The 26,871-nt window shown below is 45.6% G+C and overlaps 1 protein-coding gene across 3 annotated transcripts in view; it reads right to left on the minus strand.

Annotated features, from left to right (window-relative positions):
• GTPBP10 (GTP binding protein 10) overlaps positions 1-15,480 on the minus strand; it is a 33,470-nt gene extending 17,990 nt beyond the window's left edge. Inside the window, exons 1-6 of one of the 3 annotated variants that reach the window (XM_084858935.1) lie at positions 15,332-15,480; positions 12,752-12,898; positions 10,578-10,771; positions 10,394-10,485; positions 6,831-6,975; positions 1,901-1,974 (exon numbers count right to left, since the gene is read on the minus strand). In XM_084858935.1, the coding sequence (XP_084715061.1) occupies positions 1,901-1,974; positions 6,831-6,975; positions 10,394-10,485; positions 10,578-10,759 (493 nt within the window). In that variant the 5' untranslated portion in view covers positions 10,760-10,771; positions 12,752-12,898; positions 15,332-15,480. The remainder of the gene's footprint in view (positions 1-1,900; positions 1,975-6,830; positions 6,976-10,393; positions 10,486-10,577; positions 10,772-12,751; positions 12,899-15,331) is intronic. The other 2 variants (XM_084858934.1, XM_084858936.1) reach the window with 2 other exon arrangements.
• Positions 15,481-26,871: the final 11,391 nt, after the last annotated feature.

The following is a 26,871-nucleotide window of genomic DNA, read 5'->3' on the forward strand; positions in this document are numbered from 1 at the left end:
TTACTATGCTGTCTAGGTTGGCCATAGCTTTCCTCCCAAGGAGCAAGCGTCTTTTAATTTCATGGCTACAGTCACCGTCTGCGGTGATCTTGGAGCCCAAGAAAGTAAAATCTGTCACTGCTTCCATTTCTTCCCCTTCTATATGCCAGGAAGTGATGGGGCCAGATGCCATGATCTTAGTTTTTTTAATGTTGAGTTTCAAACCAGCTTTTGCACTCTCCTCTTTCACCCTCAACAAGAGGCTCTTGAGATCCTCTTCGCTTTCTGCCATTAGGGTGGTATCGTCTGCATATCGGAGGTTGTTGATAATTCTCCCAGCAATCTTAATTCCGACCTCTTCCTTTTATCTGTCCTGACTCTCCCACCAATCAGCTTCATGGGATGACCCCGGGTTCTAGTATTGAGAGGGAGAAAAATCCACATTCTCCACACCAGGCATAATTTTTTGCACCTCTATCATCAATCCCCTTACTCACCATTTTTCCAAGCTAAACAATACTAGTTGTTGTAATCTTCCCTCATAGGGGAGTTGCTCAAGCCCCTTGGTCATTTTAGTTGCCCTTTCCTGCACTTTTTCCAGCAATACAATATCTTTTGTTGTTGTTTTTGTGCTTTTTATATGCATGTGAGGGCGTAGCCTGGGATAACATGCATTGATTGTTGCCTTTTCTGCATGTCCAATGGGGTTGCTTTGTCAGCAAACACAATCTTGACTGGTGTACTGCAGAGGAGTTGCCACGGACATTGTAGGAGTAGTGTTGCTACATTATCTCTTGTTCCTAGTGACACTGTTTTGCTTTCTACATTGCTGGTGGGAGGGCAGAAGATTGCAGTGACATTATCTCAGTGTATAAGCCACTATTTGTCCTGTCTGACTTGGTTCAAAGTGCCCAGAGGTACTGAAACCAGCAAGGCATGTACAAGAAAGAAGGGTTAATGCAAGACCCCCATCGGGTCAAGTCTGGTCACATCCAATCTAGTCAGGTCAAGTGGGGTCAAGTCCCATTGCATCAGGTCAGGTCAAGTGGGGTCAAGCCCCCTGGCCTCAGGTCAATTCAGGTTTGGTGTGCTGAATAGGAAGGCAAGGTTAGACCAGGCAGGGTCTTTTAGAACTCTGGCCAGCTCCAAGTTAGCTAAGACTCAGTCAAGGTGAGCTGTTGACTCAGCAACAGTCAAAGGCTTTCTGAAGCCTTATAAAGGCCAGCAGCTCAAAACCTGCAGTTAGCTCCACTCCCTCAGGGAAGCAGTTTGTTTCTTAAAGGGTTACTGCCTGATTTGTAGCTGCTGGCTCCTGCAGGGTGGGGGTGGTGAAGGCTATAATGGTGAAGTGTCCTCTGCATCTGAAGGGTCAAGTAGAGGCATATCCTCTGGCCTGGAAGGCCCTGGCATAGCAGGAGTTGGGTTAACAGAGGGAGTCTCCTCTGCCTCTGAGTCCTCTTCAGAGCCAGAGGACGGGTCAAGGCTGGGTAACATGACACCATTATAGCGGGTTCATATAATCAAGCCGTACACTGATTTTTAGGGGTATAATATGTACGTGTAGAAGTATTAATGTAAGGAGGTAGCAAGATACTTCTCTGCAATTATGCTCTGAAAACCTTGGTTTTATACTCTGAAAACCTTGAGCCCTGATCCAGCAAAGTTGTTTATGTGCAGAAACTAGTGTCTGCAGGTCTCCAACTACACTCAACATCACACGCACACCATCTGTCCCAAACCACACTCCCATGTCTCCCCCCACCCCTCCCGAACCTGCCCCAATTGCAACAGGCTACTGTGGGAAGTGTGGGAAGAAATATCCTACAAATTCAAGGTGTTAAGAGTGGCACAATGAAAGCACTGATCCAGAGGCTTTTAAGAACAGGGTGCCAATGCTAATAAAGGAACAGTTCTTACTTACAGGCATAGTCCGCAATCTGAGGTGTGGCATGAGAAATCTTGGTTAGCAAAGAGGACTTCCCTGCATTTGGAAATCTAAAAGAAGCAGGAATGACAGAATTACCATTTAGTGCAGGGGTGGACCCCATATGGCCTGTGGATCACATGTGCCCCTGTCCTTTTTTGTAGCCCACACGGCCTCCAAATGGCTACAACTACGCTGCTGAATTGCTGCCAAATTTCGACAGTGGAAAAAAAGTTGAATTTTTGCTTTAAATCAAGGTGTGCGGTGTGCCTGCTTCCAATGCAAGTTTGCACTCCTCTGGGATTTTGGGAGGGCAATTTTCCAATAAAACATGCTCCCCATGTGCCTTGTTTGAAAAGAAAAATGTAGTGTTTTTTCTTGCTGCTTCAATTTGGCAGCAATTTCAGTGGCAGCAGGTGCATGCATTTGGCCCCTGGTTGGTTCGGGGAGCGGGGAGAAATTGACCCCTGGACCTTCCAAAGTTGCCCACCCCTGATTTAGTGCTACACTATCATTTACATACAATAGGACAATAAAACATTTCCCTGCCAATTAAAAAAAATCATTTTACTCAAGTGAATATTGTCTCATCTTCAAAGAGGAGCAGATAATTTATTTTGATTTGTATCCCACTTTTCTACTCAGAAAATGGCACTCAAGATGGCTTGCGTACTAATTATATTCCTTGCGTACTAACGCAGCACCAAGCATAAGTCTTGCCTTTAAATGCAAAGTTATTCTGTTCACATAATCAGTGTCCTGCCAAGTGCATTTTAGCCAATGTTCCTACAAGTCCCTCATAGCACTATATACATTCACAGTATTGAGAAGCCACTTTACTGCAGGGGACACAGACTGGACAGACTTGTGTGTGGTGGTAGTGGTGGGTATTCAGGAAAAACTGTTGTGCCACGAATTCTCTTACTCTTTTTCTTTTCTGAATCTCAGGAGAAGTGCACATCACACACAACTCTCCAGACAGCTTCAAAGAACACTGCGAACTCTTTAAGCTTGTTTTTTTTTAAGGGGGCAGGGCGGGAACAGAACAGACTGCTATAGTTTAAATAGGCCTGTCAGCTCAAGAAGCATGTGGTTCCTGGCAAGCCATAGTTGCTGGGAATAGTAGGATAGTCCGATTGTGTTTTCCTCTTTAAAAATATTGATGAGAGCTCAATGATATCTGAGAAATTCACTGCTGTGTACTTGTGACAGGCTCTTTCGGCACAAGTTTGGACTGTTATCGAGACAGAGAACACCCAGCCTGTTCGACTGAAGGAAAAAACATTTTGAAAATATACATATGCGAAAGGACAATTGCTCAATTTTCTCAATTTCTTTGTGAACATAACTATAAAAACATCAAAGATAACCAGTGACAACCATATGACATGCTGAAGGGAGTCATAACACGTTGAGGACTAATGAGATGGGGGTGGGGGTTTCAGGACATTAGTGGAGTCAAGGTAATGCCATGATGGGCATTCGAAAAGTTACCCTACTTTTTCAGAAATAATTTTATTACATCACAGCTAGATGTACTCACTTTGAAATGCATATAAGCATGTTGTTTCAATGTACCTCATCCTAATGCTTCCCCGCCCCCCGCCCCACCTTTCCAAAGACAATATGATTTTTGCCTGAGAGATCTAATGATAAAGCACTTATGTACATGTGGAGATGTACAAGCAAACTCAGACTGAGATCAAAGCACAAGCTTTCAGAGTCTGATTCAACAGTTCAGCGAAAGAAACCAAATGTGTTTCCATGACTTCCTAGGAATTATTTTTTCCTCCTGTATTCTACAACAACAACCCTGAAATTTGAGATAGAATTAGTGGAGCAGGGGAGGTTAAAATCTTTCACAAAGCCAAAAGTATTTATTTGACACAGTTTTGAATATCCACCACCAAGCTTGCTTTAGTTTGCATACAGCTACAGTTCGCTGTTGTGCAAAACCTAAACAAGGGTTCAAGTTCACAGGTTAAACCAGAAACAGCAAGTGATTAAGATTAAGAAGTAGAATGGAGTTTGTTGTTGTTGTTCAGTCATGTCCAACTCTTCGTGACCCCATGGGCCATAGCATGCCAGGCCTTCCTGTCCTGCGCTCTCTCCCGGAGCGTGCTCAAGTCCATATTCATTGCATCGGTGAAGCTAAACTCTGTCACTGCTTCCATTTCTTCCCCTTCTATATGCCAGGAAGTGATGGGGCCAGATGCCATGATCTGAGTTTTTTTCATGTTGAGTTTCAAACCAGCTTTTGCACTCTCCACTTTCACCCTCAACAAGAGGCTCTTTAGATCCTCTTCGCTTTCTGCCATTAGGGTGGTATCGTCTGCGTAGCTGAGATTGTTGAAAATTCTCCCAGCAATCTTAATTCCGACCTGTGATTCATCCAACCCGGCGTTTCTCATGATGTACTCTGCATATAGGTTAAATAAGCAGGGCAACAATATACAGCCTTGTTGAACTCCTTTCCCAATTTTGAACCAATCGGTTGTTCCATGTCCGGTTCTTATTGTTGCTTCTTGACCCACGTACAGGTTTCTCAGGAGACAGGTAAGGTGGTCTGGTACTCCCATCTCTTTAAGAATTTGCCAGAGTTTGTTGTGATCCACACAATCAAAGGCTTTAGCGTAGTCAATGAAGCAGAAATAGACGTTTTTCTGGAATTCTCTTGCTTTCTCCATGATCCAGCGAATGTTGGCAATTTGATCTCTAGTTCCTCTGCCTCTTCGAAACCCAGCTTGTACTTCCGGTAGTTCTCGGTTTGCATACTGCTGAAGCCTAGCTTGTAGGATTTTGAGCATCACCTTGCTGGCATGTGAAATGAGCGCAATTGTATGGTAGTTTGAACACTCTTTGGCATTGCCTTTCTTTGGAATTGGAATGTAAACTGACCTTTTCCAGTCTTGTGGCCACTGCTGAGTATTCCAAATGTGTTGGAATATTGAGTGCAGCACTTTAAAAGCATCATCTTTTAGGATCTTAAATAGCTCAGCTGGAAGACTGTCATCTCCGCTAGCTTTGTTGTTACTAATGCTTCCTAAGGCCCACTTGACTTCACTCTCGAGGATGTCCGGCTCAAGTTCAGTGACCGCACTATCATGGCTATCAGGGACATTCAGATCTTTCCTGTATAGTTCTTCTGTGTATTCTTTCCACCTCTTCTTAATCTCATCTGCTTCTGTTAAGTCCCTGCCTTCTTTGTCCTTAATCATGCCCGTCTTTGCACAAAACGTTCCCTTGAGATCTCCGATTTTCTTGAAGAGATCTCTAGTCTTTCCCATTCTGTTGTTTTCCTCGATTTCTTTGCATTGCTCATTTAAGAAGGCCTTCTTGTCTCTCCTTGCTATTCTCTGGAACTCTGCATTCAGTTGGCTATCTCTTCCCCTTTCTCCCTTGCTTTTCGCTTCCCTTCTTTCCTCAGCTACTTTTAAAGCCTCCTGAGACAGCCACTTGGCTTTCTTGCATTTCTTTTTCTTTGGGATGGATTTAATTGCTGCCTCATGAACAATGTTACGGACCTCCGTCCATAGTTCCCCAGGCACTCTGTCTATCAGGTCTAATCCCTGAAATCTATTTGTCACCTCCACTGTATATTCATAAGGGATATGATTGAGGTCATACCTGAATGGTTTAGTGGTTTTCCCTACGTTCTTCAATTTAAGCTGAAATTTTGCAATAAGAAGCTCATGATCTGAGCCACAGTCAGCTCCAGGTCTTCTTTTGACTGACTGTATAGAGCTTCTCCATCTTTGGCTGCAAAGGACATAATCAATCTGATTTCGATATTGACCATCTGGTGATGTCCATGTGTAGAGTCGCCTCTTGTGCTGTTGGAAAAGAGTGTTTGCTATGATCAGAGTGTTCTCTTGACAAAATTCTATTAGCCTTTGTCCTGCTTCATTTTGTACACCAAGGCCATGCCTGCCTGTTATCCCGGTGATTTCTTGACTTCCTACTTTAGCATTCCAATCCCCTATGATGAAGAGGATATCTTTTTTTGGTATTAGTTCTAGAAGGTGTTGTAGGTCTTCATAGAACCAATCAACCTCAGCTTCTTCGGCATCAGTGGTTGGGCATAGACTTGAATTACTGTGATGTTGAATGGTTTGCCTTGGATTCGTACTGAGATCATTCTATCGTTTTTGAGATTGTACCCCAGTACTGCTTTTCCCACCCTCTTGTTGACTATGAGTGCTACTCCATTTCTTCTAAGGGATTCTTGCCCATAGTAGTAGATATGATGGTCACCTGAATTAAATTCGCCCATGCTTGTCCATTTTAGTTCACTGATTCCCAAGATGTCGATGTTCAATCTTGCCATCTCATGTTTGACCACCTCCAGCTTACCTTGATTCATTGATCTTACATTACAGGTTCTTAAACAATATTGTTCTTTACAGCATCGGACTTTCTTTTCACCACCAGACACATCCACAGCTGAGTGTCCTTTCGGCTTTGGCCCAGCTGCTTCACTCTTTCTGGCGCTACTTCCCTCTGCTCTTCCCCAGTAATATATTGGACACCTTCCGACCTGAGGGGCTCATCTTCCGGCGTCATCTCTTTTAGCCTTGTGATACGTTCCATGGGGTTTTCTTGGCAAGAATACTGGAGTGGGTTGCCATTTCCTTCTCCAGTGGACCACATTTTGTCAGAACTCTCTGCCATGACCTGTCCGTCTTGGGTGGCCCTGCACGGCATAGCTTATGGCTTCCCTGAGTTACGCAAGCCCCTTCGCCACAACAAGGCAGTGATCCATGAAGGGGTAGAATGGAGTTAGCACATACATAAATATTTCTAGTATGGGGGCAATCATTTCCCCTTCGATAGCCCATAGGGCCAATCAGTGCCCCTAGTATAGGGGCAAGATATAAATATGATGATTGGAGATTCCAGAATACAATTTTCAGGATCAAAGACTTACCCAACCAAGCCAACATCTGCTATTAGTTTTAAATCAAGATGAATCATGTGTCTTTGACCTTTGGTGGGCAAGAAATTTGTAACCAGGCATCCACCAATACCCCCGCGTGCCACCAACAGTTTTTCTCCTGGTCTGTTAAGTTCCCCTAAAAATAAAGATGGCACAAGAATTTGAAAATAGTAACGGCTTTTTGTAAGCAACCTCAGTAGACTACTTCTTCCCATTAACAGTAATTTCTTTCAACTTCTAACTTAACATTTCATATTGGTTTGGCATGGGATATTTTTTAAAGCAGCAATAAACACCAAGAAACTCACAAACCAAACATGTTATAATTCCTCCCCCCCTCCGTCAAAGCTAATGACCATAATGTATAGCAAAATTATTGTTCAAAAAACTGATGTGACAAAATAAGCCATGTAGGCTCCAAAAGGGTCTATGAAAATATTATTTATATTAACACTGAAATCTTACACCCATTTGGGAGTAAGTCCCATTGAACAAAGTGTAACTTACTTTCAGCTAAACACAATATATAGGTGAACACAAGTCAGTCAAAGCAAATACAGTATGTTTTGTTAATCAACAGATATTAAACTGCTTCTGGGAATTATTAACTGTTCCTAAACACCTGACACAGCATATATGCCTGCAGCACCTGCAGAGGACCCCTGCAATGCCAGCCAAATGTGAATTTGTGATGTTGCACTGGCTTAGCGGAAAGTCATGGAGAAAGCAAGAGAATTCCAGAAAAACGTCTATTTCTGCTTCATTGACTACGCTAAAGCCTTTGATTGTGTGGATCACAACAAACTCTGGCAAATTCTTAAAGAGATGGGAGTACCAGACCACCTTACCTGTCTCCTGAGAAACCTGTACGAGGGTCAAGAAGCAACAGTAAGAACCAGACATGGAACAACCGAGTGGTTCAAAATTGGGAAAGGAGTATGACAAGGCTGTATATTGTCGCCCTGCTTATTTAACTTATATGCAGAGTACATCATGAGAAACGCCAGGTTGGATGAATCACAGGTCGGAATTAAGATTGCCGGGAGAATTATCAATAACCTCAGATACGCAGACGATACCACCCTAATGGCAGAAAGCAAACAGGATCTAAAGAGCCTCTTGTTGAGGGTGAAAGCGGACAGAGCAAAAGCTGGTTTGAAACTCAACATGAAAAAAACTCAGATCATGGCATCTGGCCCCATCACTTCCTGGCATATAGAAGGGGAAGAAATGGAAGCAGTGACAGAGTTTATTTTATTGGGCTCCAAGATCACCGCACACGGTGATTGTAGCCATGATATTAAAAGACGCTTGCTCCTTGGGAGGAAAGCTATGGCAAACCTAGACAGCATAGTCAGAAGCAGAGACATCACCTTGCCAACAAAGGTCCATATAATCAAAGCTATGGTTTTCCCAGTAGTAATGTATGGCTGTGAGGGCTGGACTATAAGGAAGGCTGAGCGCCGAAGAACTGATGCTTTCAAACTGTGGTGCTGGAGAAGACTCTTACGAGTCCCCTGGACTGCAAGGAGGTCAAATCAGTCCATCCTAAAGGAAATCAACCCTGAGTGCTCATTGGAAGGACAGATACTGAAGCTGAAGCTCAAATATTTTGGCCTCCTAATGAGAAGAGAAAACTCCCTGGAAAAGACCCTGATGCTGGGAAAGATTGAAGGCAAAAGGAGAAGGGGACAGCAGAGGATAAGACGGCTAGATAGCATCACCGATGCAATGAATATGAACTTGAGCACGCTCCGGGAGACAGCGGAGGACAGGAAGGCCTGGCGTGCTACAGTCCATGGGGTCACGAAGAGTTAGACACGACTTAACGACTGAACAACAACAACAACAACCCCAACTAAGCCACTATTTGCAGCCTCAGAAAAATCATACACTGATGGACTGGATGAGGGTCAATAAACTGGAACTCTACCCAGACAAGATGGAGGTACTGTCAGTGGGTGGTTTGTCTGCCTGGCTAGGTGATGTTCAACCTGTTCTGGAGGTGGTTGCGCTCCCCCTAAAGGATCACGTTCGTCGTTTGGGGGTGCTCTTGGATCCAGAACCGTCACTTGAGGCATAGGTGAACTCAGTGGCACGGAACACTTTTTTATCAGCTCAGGCTGATATACCAACTATGCCCTTATCTGGACAGAGATAGCCTAACTAAAGTTATCCATGCTCTGATAATCTCTCATCTGGGTTACTGCAATGCCTTATATGTGGAGCTGCCTTTGAAAATGGTCCAGAAACTTCAGCTAGTCCAAAACAGGGCAGCAAGATTGTTAACAGGGACTGGCCAACAAGATCACATTATGCCAGTACTTTTCCACCTGCACTGCCTGCTAGTCCATTTCCAGGCCCGATTCAAAGTGCTGGTATTAATGTTCAAAGCCCTTGATGGCTTGGGGCCAAGTTATCTGAAGGATCACCTTCTCCTATATGTGCCTGCCCAGACCCTAAGATCATCCTCAGGGGTCCTTCTCCGGGAGCCCGCACCAAAGGAAGTGAGGCAGGTGGCTACCAGAAAGAGGGCCTTTTCTGCTGTGGTACCTTAGCTGTGGAATGAGCTCCCTAGAAAGGTTCGCCTGGCGCTTACGTTGTACTCCTTCTGGTGCCAGGTGAAGACTTTTTTTATTCTCCCAGTATTTTAGCATTTTAGCTTCCTAATCTTTTAGCTCTGGTGTTTTAAATCTGTATTTTAAATCTCTGCATTGCTGCTAGGTTTTATTCTGGTTGTACTGTTATATTGTGGTTTTAAGCTTTCATATTTTATATTGCTTTATGCTGGACTCTGTGGTTGTAATTCTGTGAATCACCCAGAGAGCTTTGGCTATCGGGTGGTATAGAAATGTAATCAATAAATAAATGAATGAATGAATGTCAAATCTTCAAGATTTTGGGAGAGAGTGGAGGAGATTCACATGGGAGATTCTACAGTGTTTAAGTTTCCAACTGGTTTGACAACACTCACATCTTGCAAAATTATGCACAGTGTGGAGAAAGTGGATAGGGAGACATTTTTCTCCTCTCATAATACTAGAACTCAATGGGATCATCTCATGAAGCTGTTTGGTGGGAGATTCAGGACGGATAAAAGGAAGTCCTTCTTCACAAAGCACATTATTAAACTATGGAATTCACTACCACAAGATGTAACGATGGCCACCAATTTGGATGACTTTAAAGGGGGATTAGACAAATTCATGGAGGATAAGGCTATCAGTGGCTACTAGTCCTGATGACCATATGCCACCTCCAGTATCAGTAGCAGTGTGCCTATGTATACCACTTGCAAGGGAACACAACTGGGAGGGTGCTATTGCACTCATGTCCTACTTGTGTGTTTTCCACAGGCAACTGGTTGGCCATTATGGGAACACAATGTTGGACTAGATGGACCCTTGGCCTGATCCTGCATGGCTCTTCTTATGTTCCATAACATAAAAACCTTTAAGCGTGAGGACACGCATGCCAAATTCTTGCCAAGCACACAGCTGCCATACTTCGGATCATTATAATAACATAAAGGTGAAGAGCCAAAAGATCCTTACCAAACAGTTTCCCGTCATCTGTAGTAACTGATATTCCCGTAGGCACCTTTACTTCGCAATCTTTTCCATTAGCACCTTTCAGCGCAGCAATACTTGGGGGACAGCAAAATAAACATTACAAGATTGTTTTCTAGGACATGAAAAGTTGTACCTCATTCGTTCTCAATCAATGAGAAGTACTCACCTACTATTGGCTCCTGTTCCAGCCACAAACTGTTTCTTTGGAAATCGATCTTTAATTTTCTTCAAGGTAAGTTTTTCTTGAGCTACCAACCAGACATCACCACCTTTTCCTCCTTCCCCACCTAATCGAGGAAAGCCCATTCCGCCAGTTCCTCCTCTCACATAGATCCTTAGGTCATCCATAAATCTGCCATACTGCCAAAAGAATATAGTAAATGCTGGAATTTCTGATTTACCAAAAAATCAGTTCTCATTATAAGGAGCGAGAGGATGTGTGGAGGGAGGGCTTGTGTATTACAGGGACTCCCTTAAAGGAAGCAATCCCCTCTAGGACATGGGTTGGCAGAAAGCAGATCTCCAGATGATTTAGACTTCAACTCCCAGCATTCCTGTTGGCTATGCCAGAGTCTTGTTGGAGTCAAAACCCAAAACATCTGGCGATCTACCTTCTGCTTACCCCTGCTCTAGGACTGCTGTGGGCAAGGGCTACCCACCCACTGTTTTGCCTTCATTTCAATGTTGTTTCCAAGAATCATGCTTTACTTTTCCCCACAGTGGTAAATGACAACCATTCTCCTATATAACAGCAAATGGAGGGAACCCACACTGGATGGTCTCTAAACTTGCCTCTGGTGACCTCAGCCATTAATAATCAAGCCCAATCCTATCTGCATAAACCCATCCTGAGCTATCAGGGATCACGCACATGAATGTTATCCCAAAACGCCACATACTTAAAAGCATCTAATGCAAATTCACTCCACAAAGTCCTCAGTAACATCTTTTAACCACCCTATTATAATCACAGTGACGGAATTACAGTTACTTTTTTGACCAGCCTCCTTTCAACAGCAGTTTATTTATTATTATGTATTTATTACATTTCTATTCTGTCCAATAGCCGAGGCTCTCTGGGCAGTTCACAACAATTAAAACCATAAAATACAACACGACAAAGCATAATATAAGACTTAGGGAGCAATCCTACCAGGATAGGCAGCCGCCTCCAAACTCAGAGGTGACCGCCTATCCAATGCAGGGCAGGAGAAGCGTGGAGGGGATTGTCCCCTCCATGCTTCAGCCACCCTGCATTTGTGGCTAGAGCCGATTTTGGCTGTCAAGCTGCAGGAAGTCGGAGCGAGGGAAGCGGCGGCTGAATGACATATTGGATGTGTCATACCGGATTTTCGACTTCTCCGCCCCGGCACGCCCCCAGGAACGCCCCGTTTTCACCGCTTCGTGTTCCTATTCAGAGCGCGGAATGCGGGCCATTCCGTGCTGCCTATGAGGCAGAGCGGGAGGGGGTGAAGGTCGGTTCTCAGGAAACCATCCTCACAGCGCGGGCTCCAAGGTCAGTTCCTGGGAACCAACCTATCCTATGACCGTGTAGCCGCTGACTAGCGGCCATAGGATTGCGCACTTAAAGGCTTAAAAGTAGCATGTAAAACCAAGTGAAACCTAACAGCAGTTATATCCCAGGGAAAGCCTGGGTGAAAAGCTTGACCAGCAGCATTTCAACAGGTACAGCATTTCCCAGCATGGAGATGCAATGACTGGAATGGGTGTTTCTGATGAATTTCTGCTTGCCATAGAGCAGTTAAAGACACAGGAACCTGCTACAGAAAACACTGGCAACACAATTTATGTTGGAGCCCACAAGCAACACATGAGCACAATAGCACCCTCCCACTTGTGCTCCCCAGCAACTGGTATTGCAAGGCATACTTCCTCTGATACTGGAGGTAATATATAGACCCTGTTTGGATGTAATGGCAGCTTTCAGTGGCAACTCGTGGGTTAATTAACTCACGAATTGTGGGGGTGCATGAAAACCGCTTCCAGTTTCCAGCAAAAACTTAACAAATACAACATATGTAGGTTGCTGCTGTGACGTCCAAACCTGGACACTTGGGGCTGTTTGTGGGTTAAACAACCTCAGGTTAACCCAAGAACAAACAATGGGTTAATTAACCCACAAGTTGCTGTCAAAAGCTGCTGTTAATTTCAGACAGAGCCATAGCCATCAGTAGCCACTGACAGATTTATCCTCCAGTAATTAATGCCATCAAAGTTAGCAGTCATTGCTACATCTTGCGTAAGGAAATTCCACAGTTATAGGATGCGCTATGTGCCACTGAAAGCCACCGTTACACCCCAACAGGGTCTATATATTACCTCCGGTATCAGAAGAAGTGAGGGGGCCGCGATGGCTTAGTGGTTAAGACGGTGAACTGCAGACTGGAAGGTCGGCAGGTCAGCAGTTCGAGACCCGGTGCTGTGTGACGGAGTGAGCTCCCGTCTTCAGTCCCAGCTTCTGCCAACCTAGCAGTTCGAAAGCAAGAAATTGCAAGTAGATAAATAGGCACTGCCTCGGCGGGAAAGGTAACAGCGTTCCGTGCACCTCGGTGTTCAGTCATGCCGGCCACATGACCACGGAAGCGTCTTCGGACAGCGCTGGCTCTTCGGCTTAGAAATGGGGATGAGCACCGCACCCTACAGTCGGACACGACTGGTTGGGGACACCTTTACCTTTTTATCAGACGAAGTGTGCCTCGCAATACCAGTTGTTGGGGAACACAAGTGGGAGGGTGCTATTGTGCTGATGTACTGTTTGTGGGCTTCCCATAGAGATCTGGTTGGACACTGCGGGAACAGAATGCTGGACTAGATAGGCCTTTGGTGAGATCCAGCAGGCCTCTTCTTATGTTATTATATCATAAGTATACCTATATAACAGAAGTTATACCGAAGTTACATTGGAGCGCTATTTTTATGTCTTGATCTTTTATTTGTGATTTTTTAAATGTGTGGCTTGGAGGGCATTCAGTGATAACGTTCCATACTTGTTAGTGATATTGGATTAAAGATTAAGAACCACTGGGTTAGTGGTAATAGGATGCTAATGAGTGAAATGGGGATTCTACACCATATCAGATACTGAGAATATTGACTTTAAGAGAGGATCCCTTAGAAAGGCCCAGAGGAAAAAAGATTTTATAATTCAGGGTTGTTGTTGTTTTGCTGTTCTGGAATAGTTATTCAGAATGTGGGATGTAGCTATAACATCATATCAGCGAGGACATTGAAAGGAAAATCTATTCAGAAACAGTCTGCTTTGATTATGTTCATAAATTTCATGCAAGACTATTTGCACTCGTTTCTTTGGTTTCATAGTTTAATTACTTGTTCGATGTTGGGGTTTCACATAGGGATTATATACAAATCCTGGTTAATATCTGTAACATTTTTATTACGATAAGTGTATAACACTGTAAGTATGAAAAACAACAAAAGGTTTTGTAGCACTTTAAAAGCTAACAGATTTATTGTGGCATAAGCTTTCATGGATGCATTAAATGGACTCTAGTCCCACAAAAGTTGATACTATCATAAGTGCCACATATGCTCAGAGAGGGCTGCCCAGTGCCTGCTTTAGGTGCCGGGCAAAAACGTTTATATTCTCCTGGGCCTTTTAGGTATTTTAGACCTCATTCTGGTGTTTTACTTATTTTATTGTAGTTGGTACACTATGGTTTTACTGTAAACTGCCCTGGGATTATTTTTGATAAAGGCAAATATAAAACCTCTTAAATAAAAACAAACATACAAGTTACTCCCAGTTGGGAAAAACACACATGGAGGAAAAAAGGTAAACAGCGAAGAGTACTACATATAGGGGTGTACGTTTTCTATTCTTATATTTTAATCAATACTCAAGGGGTTGTATGCACCGTTAGTCCTACTTAGAGTTAGGACTAAAGTTAGACTAACACTGGATTTGTTGTTGTTGTTCAGTCGTTCAGTCGTGTCCGACTCTTCGTGACCCCATGGACCATAGCACGCCAGGCCTTCCTGTCCTCCGCTCTCCCCCGGAGTGTGCTCAAGTTCATATTCATTGCATCGGTGATGCTATCTAGCCATCTCATCCTCTGCCGTCCCCTTCTCCTTTGGCCTTCAGTCTTTCCCAGCATCAGGGTCTTTTCCAGAGAGTTTTCTCTTCGCGTTAGGTGGCCAAAATATTTGAGCTTCAGCTTCAGTATCTGCCCTTCCAATGCGCGCTCAGGGTTGATTTCCTTTAGGATGGACTGATTTGACCTCCTTGCAGTCCAGGGCACTCGTAAGAGTCTTCTCCAGCACCACAGTTCGAAAGCATCGATTCTTCGGCGCTCAGCCTTCCTTATAGTCCAGCTCTCACAGCCATACGTTACTACTAACACTGGATGTTGTTGTTGTTGTTGTTCAGTCGTGTCCGACTCTTCGTGACCCCATGGACCATAGCACGCCGGGCCTTCCTGTCCTGCGCTCTCTCCCGGAGCGTGCTCAAGTTCATATTCATACAGCCGAGTAATTTCATGTGGGAGGGGAAGCCAACCTTTTCTGCTTGGTACCAATTATCCGGGAGAGAGCGCAGGACAGGAAGGCCTGGCGTGCTATGGTCCATGGGGTCACGAAGAGTCGGACACGACTGAACTACTGAACAACAACAACCAATTATCCATTATGGGGGAAAGAGAAGCGCCTCCTCCCTCTGACCCAGCCTTCCCAACCCGGGGCTCTCCAGATCTTCTGGACCACAACTCCCAGCATTCCTGACCTCTGGCCTGCCGGCTGGGGCTGTTGGGAGCTGAAGTCCGATCTGGGGAAGGCTGCCTAACCAAATATTCAGTGGGGACCCCCACCGCCGGGCACCCGAGCGAGCGCCCCCACCGCTCCTCACCCCGAGATGGCAGATGGGGCGGAAGGTCGCGCACTAACCTGCCTGAGGAGGGCTCGGCTGAGCCACACCATGCTACGGACCACGCGCCGGGGGGCGCCCTCCTGCTTCAGCGAGTTGGGCGCGCACGCAGGGCCCGGCGCGGAGGCTGGCAGCCGGCGCAGGCCGCTGACGCCGCGCCGCCCAGCCCGCCCAGCCGGGAGGCGGAGCGGAGAAGACGGGGGGGCGCGGCGCAAGCGCGCCCAGGAGGGAGACGAGGAGCTGGAGGGGGCGCGGCGAGGCGGGGGCGCCTTCGGACCCTTGGCGCTTCCGCGGCGCGGCGGGAAAGTGGCGGGAAATGTGGGCCGCTGCAAAGCGGCCTGAGCCCGGGGCGGCTGCTGACTCCGATCTGGGTGGAGCTGAAAAAGAACCCATTCTGGGTTTCAGTCAGAACCAGCCAGAACTAAAGGAGCTATCCGCGGGGCTGAAAATAGGTCCTGCCCCTTGGATAGCTCCTTTAAAGTTCTGGCTGGTTCTGACTGAAACCCAGGATACATTTACAGCCCCACCGAAATCGGAGCCTCCAGTCTTCACTGCGTCAAGCGGGTGGATGGGTCTTTACTAGCAGCGCAATCCTACGCGTGTCCGCTCAGAAGGGAGTCCGCCCCGCCGCGCCGTTCAGTGGGACTCACTGGTATGTGACAGTTTCCAGAGGGCTGGCAGTTTTAGTCTGTTGCAGCAAAATCAGCCTAGAGTATCCTTGAAAGACGTAACACGTTTATTCTAGCATAAGCTTTCCCCAGAATACAACTCATTAGTCTTTAAGACGCCACACAACTCTGTGGTTTTTAGTCTTGGGTAATAATTTCCAGAGGGTTGGCTGTGTTAGGATGTTGCAGCAAAAACAAGAAAGAGACTCTTGGGACACCTTAAAGATTATTATTATTGTTTAATAATAATATAATAATAATAATAGGATACATTTTCAAGGGTTGGTGTCCACTTCATAGGAATATAAGAAGAACTGTGCTGGATCATACCAAGGGTCCCTTTAGGCTAGCATTTTGTTCACACAGTGGCCAACCAGCTGCCCATGGGAAGCCCACAAGCAGGACATGAGTACAACAGCACCCTCCTGCCCATGTTCCCCAGCCACTGGTGTATATAGGCTTATGGCCTTTGATACTGGAGGTAGTTTACAGCCATCAGGACTAGTAGCCATTGATAGCCTTCTCCTCCCGGAATTAGTCTAATCCCTTTTTGTTGTTTATTTGGTCAGTCCCTTCCGACTCTTTGTGACTTCATGGACCAGCCCACGCCAGAGCTTCCTGTAGGCTGTCGCCACCCCCAGCTCCCCCAAGCTCGAGTCCGTCACCTCCAGAATATCATCCATCCATCTTGCCCTTGGTCGGCCCCTCTTCCTTCCACTTTCCCTAGCATCAGCATCTTCTCCAGGGTATCCTGTCTTCTCATGATGTAGCCAAAGTACTTCAGTTTCGCCTTTAATATTCCCTCAGGTGAGCAGTCTGGCTTTATTTCTTGGAGTATGGACTGGTTTGATCTTCTTGCAGTCCAAGGCACTCTCAGAATTTTCCTCCAGCACCACAGTTCAAAAGCATCTATCTTCCTTCGCTCAGCCTTCCTTATGGTCCAGCTCTCGCAGCCATAGGTTACTACGGGGAATACCATTGCTTGAACTATGCGGACCTTTGTTGTCAGTGTGATGTCTCTGCTCTTCACTATTTTATCAAGATTTGTCATTGCTCTCCTCCCAAGAAGTAAATGCCTTCTGATTTCCGGGCTGCAGTCAGCGTCTGCCGTAATCTTTGCGCCTAGAAAGACAAAGTCTGTCACTGCCTCCACGTTTTCTCCCTCTATTTGCCAGTTATCGATCAAGCTGATTGCCATAATCTTGGGTTTTTTTGAGGTTTAACTGCAACCCAGCTTTTGCACTTCTTTCATCTTCGTCATAAGGTTCCTCAGCTCCTCCTCACTTTCAGCCATCAAAGTGGTATCATCTGCATATCAGAGATTGTTAATGTTTCTTCCAGCGATTTTAACTCCAGCCTTGGCTTCATCAAGCCCAGCACGTCGCATGATGTGTTCTGCGTACAGGTTGAATAGGTAGGGTGAGAGTATACAACCCTGCCGTACTCCTTTCCCAATCTTAAACCAGTCCGTTGTTCCGTGGTCTGTTCTTACTGTTGCTACTTGGTTGTTATACAGATTCCTCAGGAGGCAGACAAGATGACTTGGTATCCCCATACCACCAAGAACTTGCCACAATCCCCTTTTAAAGCCATCCAAACTGGTGGCCATCACCACATCTTGTAGGGAATTCCATAGTTTAACTGTGTGCTGTGTGAAGAAGTACTTCCTTTTACCTGTCCTGAATTTCCCACCAATCAGCTTCTTGCAATGACCTTGGGTTCTAGTATTATGGGAGACTATTTCCTCCGGTGGCACTGGGCAACCATTACAATGAAAAGCAAAATCATGAGCAAAAAACCTAGTGGCCACTTCTTATGGTGCTTCCTTTACAACCAAGAACCAGGTGGTATAGTGGACAGACAGTTGGACTTGGATCAGAGACAGGGATTCACACAGTCTCATTTAGCCATAAAGCCCCACTGGGTAACCTTGAGCAAGTTGTTATCTCTTGGCCTAATCTATCTTGCAGCGTTGTTATACAGATTTGATAAATACATATACTGGCACTTGCTCAAACTGATTAATTGACATAATGTTATTTTCAAAATCCTAAATAAAATGGCCATTTAAATTTTTTTGGAATACATCTTTTTATTTGGAATGCATATTTCTAAAATCTTTACCATACCTCAGAACTGTGATGTTAGTGTGGCTTCTGCCCTAGAATTGACAGTTCCTCAAATAGAAGCAGTGTGTTTCTGAGACGTGACATTTCTGAAATGTTGACATTGCTAAAGACTTGGGCAAATCATTCCTATGGTCCTTGGGAGAGAGTTCCAAGGACCATGGGATACACTGGATCCCCCCTCCTGTAGACACTGCTACGACCTTGCAGGTGGACTCCGAGTTCGGACCATTCCCTCTACCCCCTTTTAGCCACCATGGGAGGCAGTGCAGTGGCTGCTCTTCTGAGGTTGCAACGATGTTGGAAGAGCGTAGGAAAAGGGGGAAGGGGTGGGATGGTAGGCAGGGTGGGAGGAGGTGAGGCCAGGATTCGCAAGATCCTGAAGCCTCTCTGATGCCTGCCCTGCTCACAATTCGGGAGGTCAGCTGGATATGCTGAAAGAAACAGGAGGCATTTTCACCTCCATCCTCCTCCTGGCAGGACATAGGATAGACAGCAGGCTCTGATCTCAGAGCCCTCTATTGAGTAGCAATCCCTTAGGATTGCACTGTAAGTGTCAGTAGGCTTTGTACTGCAGTTGTGAGCACACTCTTATAGAATCAGAATCATAGAATAGTAGGGTTGGAAGGGGCCTACAAGGCCATCGAGTCCAACCCCCAGCTCAATGCAGGAATCCAAGTCAGAGCATCTTTCAAGGCACACCACTACAATTAAGCATGTGATTTATTCACATTACAAAAGAAGATATGACCAAAAGCAAGGAACAACTGCATGCTAAAGCACCACTAGATGGAGTAACATAAACCTATTTTAGTAAGAACTTGGAAGTTAACTAGAAAGCTGCAGTTGTTGGAAAACTTCTATGGCATTTTGGCATGATGTTTTAAAAATATATATTTTAAGGTATCATATGCTCATCACGTGTAGCCCTGACATTTAACATGGTGACAGTCATTTCAAAGCTGCACATCTTGACCTGTGGATGGCACATAACAGTGGTAAGTTTCTTGGGGTGAGGGAAGGGGGAGGCAGTTTCCCGGCTGTGGGAAACATGGTAAAGTTAGATGTGATTTTGCACCCCTGCAGCATAGGAAGAGCGACAGTTTGCAAAACAAAATTGAAAGTTAAGGTGCAATCCTATGCATGTTTAGACAAAAAAAAAGTCCTACAACTCTCAGTATGCCCCATCCAGCAGGCTGGCTGGAGCATACTGGGAGTTGTAGGACTTTTTTTTGCCTAAACATGTATAGGATTATGCCCTTAGAAGCCCTTTTTTATTCATTGCTCTTTTGAAATTCCACACTCTGTTGGGCAGATCAGCAGTCCAGTATATCCTTGCTGTTTTTGGTGGTGCTGGTTAAGACATTGTTGCTGTTTTCCTCCCCAGCTTTGTTGCTTTGTTTCTTTCAGCATCGTCATAAGCACAACACACAGTTATCAGCCTGCATGTACTTTAAGAACAGAAAGAAAGCCTCTTCTCATTTACCCACCTGTCAAAGCAGTTACGTGGGTGACTACACATGAGAGGGCCTTCTCTGCAGTGACTCCACACCTTTGGAACAAGCTGCCATCAGAGGTCCACTATGCACTGTCATTGCAGGCATTTAAGAAGGCCTTGAAAACATATTACTTTACCGTGGCCTTCTGTTGATATGACTGCCGTTCTTCTTGTTGTTGCTGGTTTTATTGTTGGCTTGTATTGTTGTTTTTATTGCTATTTTACTGTGTTTATATTTTTATCGCTTTTAATATTTTGATAGTTTTTAAAATTTTATTGCTGTAAGCTGCATTGGGAGGGCTTCTGCCCTTAAAGATGGCCAAGAAATATTTTAAATAAATAAATAAATTATTTTCAAATTGCAGCAACAATCCACAGCACTTATCTTGACATCACTTCTATCCCCAGTAGTCAAACTCCATTCTCTTTCAGTGTCACCAATTAAAATTGATACATTTTCTCCTCATAAACCTTGTGTTTGATATTGTAGGCAACAACTACAACAAAAATTGTTAGGAAATGTCAAACAAACACAAAAAGGTGTCAACCTCTTATACTCTGTGCTGGGCTTTTGGTGTTACCATTACAACTGAACTTTGGGGGCTGTGCTCGGAGGCCAATAAGCTGTAGTCTGGCCAAAACAGACAAAGAGCCAGCTCCCCTAGCTACAACCATTTAGTCTGCCTGGAGTTGATGGAGGAGGTGTGTGTAGGCAGAAGCATGCGAATGCTAAAATGTATTGCAGTGAGCTACTTCCACTACTAGGTAACTGACTGCTAATTCTGGTAGTTTCCTGCTCTACCTTCTCCTTCTCCTGCTTTTGCAACTGTCAGTGCAATCCTACACCTGTCTACTCAGAAATAAATACTCCCAGGTATATGTGTACAGGACTGTAGCCTCAGTCTCCTCTCCAGAAATACTGTTTATGCTCTAATTCTCCAGAGCCTTGTTGTTGTTGTTCAGTCGTTAAGTTGTGTCCGACTCTTCGTGACCCCATGGACCATAGCACGCCAGGCCTTCCTGTCCTGCGCTCTCTCCCGGAGCGTGCTCAAGTCCATATTCATTGCATCAGTGATGCTATCTAGCCATCTCATCCTCTGCTGTCCCCTTCTCCATTTGCCTTCAATCTTTCCCAGCATCAGGGTGTTTTCCAGGGAGTTTTCTCTTCGCATTAGGTGGCCAAAATGTTTGAGCTTCGGTTTCAGTATCTGTCCTTCCAATGAGCACTCAGGGTTGATTTCCTTTAGGATTGACTGATCTGACCTCCTTGCAGTCCAGGGGACTTGTAAGAGTCTTCTCCAGCACCACTCCAGTTCGAACTCCAGAGCCTAGCAAAATGCAAACAGCACAAGGCAAGAAACAAACATCACTGAGGATGGGGGTGGAAAAAATGGGTTGGGGGAGCACAAAAAGTGAGAAAGAATGAGAGACCTGCAAACTGGTGAGGTGGGAGTTGAAGCTAGGTGGCCATTTGTACGTTGCTTAAAATAAGAGGAAATGCATCACCACAAAAGAGGGCAGATTTGCATAAAATTTGCATAAGCAAATGTATATGTACAGCTACAACATTAGAAAGAATTGTTATCGTTTAAACAGAAGTACAATACATCTCGCCTTGGTGGTAGTGTAGAGGTATGGTCACCTAACCTGCGTGCCTGCACAGCTTGCTGTCCAGGTGCTGTGCTGATGATAAGCCAACATTCCTTTATCATTAAGCTAGATTTGGACTGGACTGGACTGGACTGTCCTTTAAATATAGGATGCTTTCAAATAAAGGACTGTCCTCTGGCTTATCCAGTTCTTCTTTCCACTCTACATGTTTGGATCTAAACACTAGCTATCCCAACAGCATGATCCAATACGTCTCTGTTCAGAAGTAAGCCCCTCTGACTTAGGATATGCTTGCTTTCCTCTTCATCCCTTTTTCCTTTTGTATTTCATTTATTAGATTGTAAACCTGTTTACAATCTAAAAGACAGGGAATATCTTATATTTGAATCTCTGTAGAACACTTAGAAAATTTGAGGCACTTTATGAATCATTGCCATCATCATCAAGTTCAATAAATCCTGTGGAGGAAAGACAGGTTGCTACCTGTAACTGTAGTTCTTCAAGTGGTCATCTATGCATTCACACATATGTGTTCTGCACCTGCATGGTGCCTTGATTCAGGAAACTTCTATAGCTGAGGAGTTTTGGTGGGAACCCTTCCCCCACTGTCCCAGTGTACATGTCCCTACTGGGTTCCTGCTTATTCCCTCAGTTCCTTGAGACCGATATTGTAGCCTCGGAACCGAGAAAAAAATCTCTTCGGTACCCAACATCAAACTCAAGTATGATACCGAAAAGGGGACAGTGGGTGGGTTGTATGAATATACAGATGACTACTCGATGAACTACAGTTACAGATTGTAACCTGTCTTTCTTCTTTGTGGTTTCTGTGCATCAGACACAGTATGGGTGAGTAGCAAGCTATCTTATAACAGAGGTGGGTCAGTGTCCTATCACAAAACAGAGGAAAGGACAGCATGACCAAGAGTACAGTCAGCTCTAGCCTGAACATCCAGTCTATAATGTCTAACAAAGTTAGATGGTGTTGACCGGGTTGCAGCGTGGCAGTTCAGGGATGGCAACCCCTCTGTCAAATGTGACCAACATCTCCACTGCACGGGTAGACTGAGCTTGGACTGGGGCAGACAGTTCATGTCCAGCCAGCTCATACAATAGCTCGATGGTTTTGACCTTCCAGGAGGTGAAGCACTGAGTTGAGAGAGGCTGGCCCTTGCATTTGCCACCACAGCAAACAAAGAGGCAAGGCAAAAGTCTGAACTGCTTGGTCCTCGACTAGTAGAAAGTCAAAGCGCAGCACACATCAAGTATATGCAATGTTGACTCCAGAGGTGTAGATGGGGAGACAAAGAAATCAGGCAGAATAATGTCCTGGTTCAAATGAAAGTCCAACACAACTTTAGGCAAGAAAGAAGGGTCAGGTCTGAGGACCACCTTGTCTCAGTGAAAAGTGAGATAGGGATGGTCTACCCTGAGCGCACAGAGCTCACTAGCCCACCATGCAGATGTGATGGCCACCAAGAATGCCACCTTCTTTGAGAAGAGGCACAGGCCTCTAGTTGCTAGTGGTTCAAAAGCCTTGGATGAAAGTGCCTTAAGCACCACAGAAAGGTTCCAGCTCAGTACTGTAGAGTGAACTAGCGGTGCCAGATTCCTGATCCCTTTCAGAAATCTTCTCACCATCACCATTGTGAGAAGATAGAGAAACCCTCAATGGGAGAGTGAAAAGTAGAGACAGCAGATACGTAAACTCTGGGAGATAAAAGCTTGAGTCCTTTGTTGAAGACAGAGATGAAGAATTGAAGTATCTGGTGTAGGGAGCACCGGAACAGACAGAAGCCCTGAGTACGAGCAAAAGTGGAAAAAGCAGTCCATTTCCTCTCATACGAATGCTGTGTAGAGGGCTTATGAGCAGCATCTAGAATTTTTTGTATTGATGCCGAAACTTGTGCAGTCTCTCACCCAGTCTTCCATGCCATCAGGTGGAGGGTTGCTAAGTCTAGGTGTCAGATCTGATCATTATCCCCGGTGAGAAGGGATGGATATGATGGAAGATGATGGTAGTTACCTTGCACTATCCTGAGCAATGGGACGAACCACAGTTGGCGAGGCCACCAAGGAGTTATGAGGATGCGTTCGGTACCGTCCATTCCAGTTCTCGCCAGAACCCTGGTGATCAGTGGGAAGGGGGGAGGTAGAACAGTACTCCCATCCATTCGAGAACAAACGTGTCTCCCTACGAACCCGGACCGCAGCCTGCTCAGCTGCAGAAGTTCTTGCACACAGCATTGTCCTGAGTGGTGAATAAGTCCACATGTGGCATGCCCCAACTCTGAAACAGAATCCTCAAGACCGACCAATCTACTCCCACTCATGGATGCTAAGCTTGGTCCAGCTGAGCTGGTCCACCAGGACATTGTCCACTCTGGTAACGTGGGTTGCAACCAGTCCAATCCAACATGGTAAGCACCAGTAAAAAAAAAAATTAACATTAGACCAAGGAGCGCGCATGACCTTGTATCCCCTTCTTGTTGGAGAACGGGAGATGGAGCCATAACTTTACAGTACCGAGTGGAGGGAGGGTATCTAACTCAGTCCTGTAACCCCTTCATGTGATGGAAAGAACCCAGGAGTCCGATGTGATGATGAGCCAGGTCTGATGATAAGAGGACAGAAGAGTTCCGAAGATGGGAAGACAAGCAGAAGAACAAAAAAGAAGGGGGTCTGAGTCAAACGTGCTGCTTGTTTCTACTGTCAGTCTTGCAGCGATAGTTACACAACTTTGAAGTTGAGAAAGACTTTCCTGACACTACCAGTTGAGAGTAGTGCTGTTGCCCTAGCCTTGGTTGGTGGGGTTGATATTTGGTGGTGGAACCTTGGAACCAACATAGTTGCCTGGATGGCTGCTGGGGCATAACACCCATACAATGCATGGTGGTAGGGGTCTTCTGGATCAAGTCTAATGCATCATCAGTTTTCACATTAAACAGCTCTTGACCATCAAAGGGCAGGTCTTCAATGCGGGCTCCAGTCTCCTGCAGAAGGCCATCTGACTTAAACCAGGCGTGGTGATGCAGGGTGATGGAACCAACAGGTACTTCTGAGTCACAGTCGACTTGATGGTGCAACGTATTTATTTGCTGCCTTGACAGCCTCAAAGCCTTGGATTGGAAGAGGCAACCAAGCTCCTTGTTGTCATCCGGAAGATGCTCATTGAGATGGCCAACTTTATTCAATAAAAGTAGTTGGTATCCAGACATAGCCACCTGATAATTCAAGAGCTTTAGATCCATTGCTGTGAAGGAATATAATATCTTCCAAGTAGGTCAAGGCATCTGCCCTCTTTGTCAGTTGGAGAAGAATGTGCCCTATGAGCCTTCCCCTGATAAACACATTGTCAGGGTTGTATCTGAGCCCATAGAGTCCCAAAGCAGCTCTGATTCTAAGGAAGAGAGGCAACTCATGGGGGAGGAACTTTCCCAAACTTCAGAGGTGCAGCTGGAGGGGGAGCCCCCCCTTCTCACATCCCTGGGAGCGACAGTGAACCAGGCATGGAACGGGAGGGACAACCTGAACTTTTAGATGCGAGGCACAGACGCAGGCACAAGCGAGAGATCGCAGGGGCTGAGCTGCCGCCCTTTTCCCAAATGGAGATCAACTGATGTAGTTTCCTTTTGAACCCCTAGACAGCTGTTCCTTTGTAGTTCTCTGAGCCTCTAGCAATTAGCATCTGTATGCCTCATTAGGGTAAATGGAATTAAAGCCTTGGAAAGCAGCCCTTTTGTCTGAGTGTTGATTTGGCTATTGCAGTATTCAGTAGGCAAAAGGGGAATCCTGACACACATCAGGTGAGGAGATGGAAAGAGGGCAGGAGGACTGAGACGTGGGGTTGGATTGATAGCCTTCCATACCAGAAAGCGGAGTTTCCTCTGGTGGAACCTGACATGGAGCCTGTTTCTGTCCCTCCTTTTGGGAAAGCGATGGGACGTCACTGACATTAGTCTGCAGGAGTGACAGTAGTATGGCTGGCAGTTGGTTCATAGGCAGGATGGTCTGCAGCTGCGCTGCCTGTGGCTGCAGTAGAGCAGACGTGATGGTCTGCAACTGTGCTGTCTGTAGCAGCAGATGAGCAGACAGTGCAATCAGAGTGGATGCATGAATAGCATCTTCTTGATCTGGAGGTCTCAACACTGTAGCCAATGGATGTTGTTGGTAATGATTTTCTCCCCAGTAAGGAGGATCAGGTTGGCAAGGAGGGTAGTAGGGACTGTAAGGATCATCACGGTCTTCAACCCAGTCCTGGGATCCCCTGTATCACGAGTCCCAGGCTGAACTGATCTGTCCTGATAATGGCTTTACTTGTAAAAACTAGGGGGATGACCTCTGTTAGAAGAAGCGACTGAGTAGATTGAATCTGGCAGTCGTGAATGCCAATCATGGCTTGTGTCAAACCCTTCTGTTTGGTAACGACAAGGTGACTGAATGGGTGGATCCATTGGGGATGGATCTCAGATCTCACCCTCCTATGGCAATGTAATTGGACTAGGCTCCTCTGGAGGGGTTGGATTCACAATACAAAATGGTGAAAATAACACTGGTGGAGCAGGTGGTACAGTCGTCGGTACAAGGGACCGTGTTTGACCCTGAGGCACTAATGGAGCTGTGGGACATGCGGCCAGTACTGGAGGTTGTTGTTGATCCTGAGATGCTGGAACAGAACCCAGTGGAGCAGTCGGAAGTGAGGAACACACTTCATCCCAAGTTGGAGTGCTGGGAGACACAGCCAATTGTGGAGGTCGCTGTTGATTCTGAGATGCTTGCACAGGGTCAGGAAGAGCAGAGGAGCCCAAGGGGCGCACTGAATCCCAAGTAAGGTCATCCAACCTTTTAGAAGTCTTTTCTCCTTTTTTGGCTCCGAAGAAGAGAGACAAGCTTGTTTCGAAGCTTTAGCCTTTTTGGTTAGCTTCTTAGCCAGTGAAAACATCAAAGATCGGCCTGAAGTGGGAGGACCTTCTGTACTTGGGGGAGTACATTGTTGAGGGGGATGATAACCCCAACACAGGAGCAGGCTCCTGTGCGGCAGACAAATTGTCTGAGAGCGAGGTTGGCATCCCTGCCATACCTTTTGGCTCCTCAACAGCTTCCAACACATGCATCCAGAGTGCAGCTTTCAGCTGGTCAGAACAATTTCACCTCACCTGCTTCCAAAAGGCTTGGCAATGGGGACAAGCCTCAACAACATGGCCTTCTCCAAGGCAGGAAAGGCAAAGAGAATGCCCATTGGACAGCAGTAACTTGGCTCCACAATGGACACACTTTCTAAATGGCATCTTAATGGTATGCCTGAAAGGGCGATTGCAAGATCATTAAAACAAATAACATAAAAACAACACAAAGGGTAAAGATAGAAAAAACTTTGATAGAAAGAAGACAGAAAGAATAAAACCTCTATGCTTTCAGACTGAACTAAACGCAAAAGAAGTTCCCTCATGGTGGTCAAAAGAGAACTAAGGGAATAAGAGGGAATCTGCTAGGGACATGTGCACTGGGATGGTGTGGGAAGGGTTCCCGCCAAAACTCCTCAGCTATAGAAGGTTCCTGAATCAAGGCTCCATGCAGGTGCAGAACCTGTATGCGTGATGCACAGAAACCACAAAAAAGAACCTCCACTTTAGCACTAAATGTTGTTTTAGGGTTTT

This window comes from Heloderma suspectum, chromosome 5 (genome assembly GCF_057233095.1).
Source record: "Heloderma suspectum isolate Gila_16-S chromosome 5, 16-S_ref, whole genome shotgun sequence".
In the NCBI taxonomy this organism is placed as follows: domain Eukaryota; kingdom Metazoa; phylum Chordata; class Lepidosauria; order Squamata; family Helodermatidae; genus Heloderma; species Heloderma suspectum.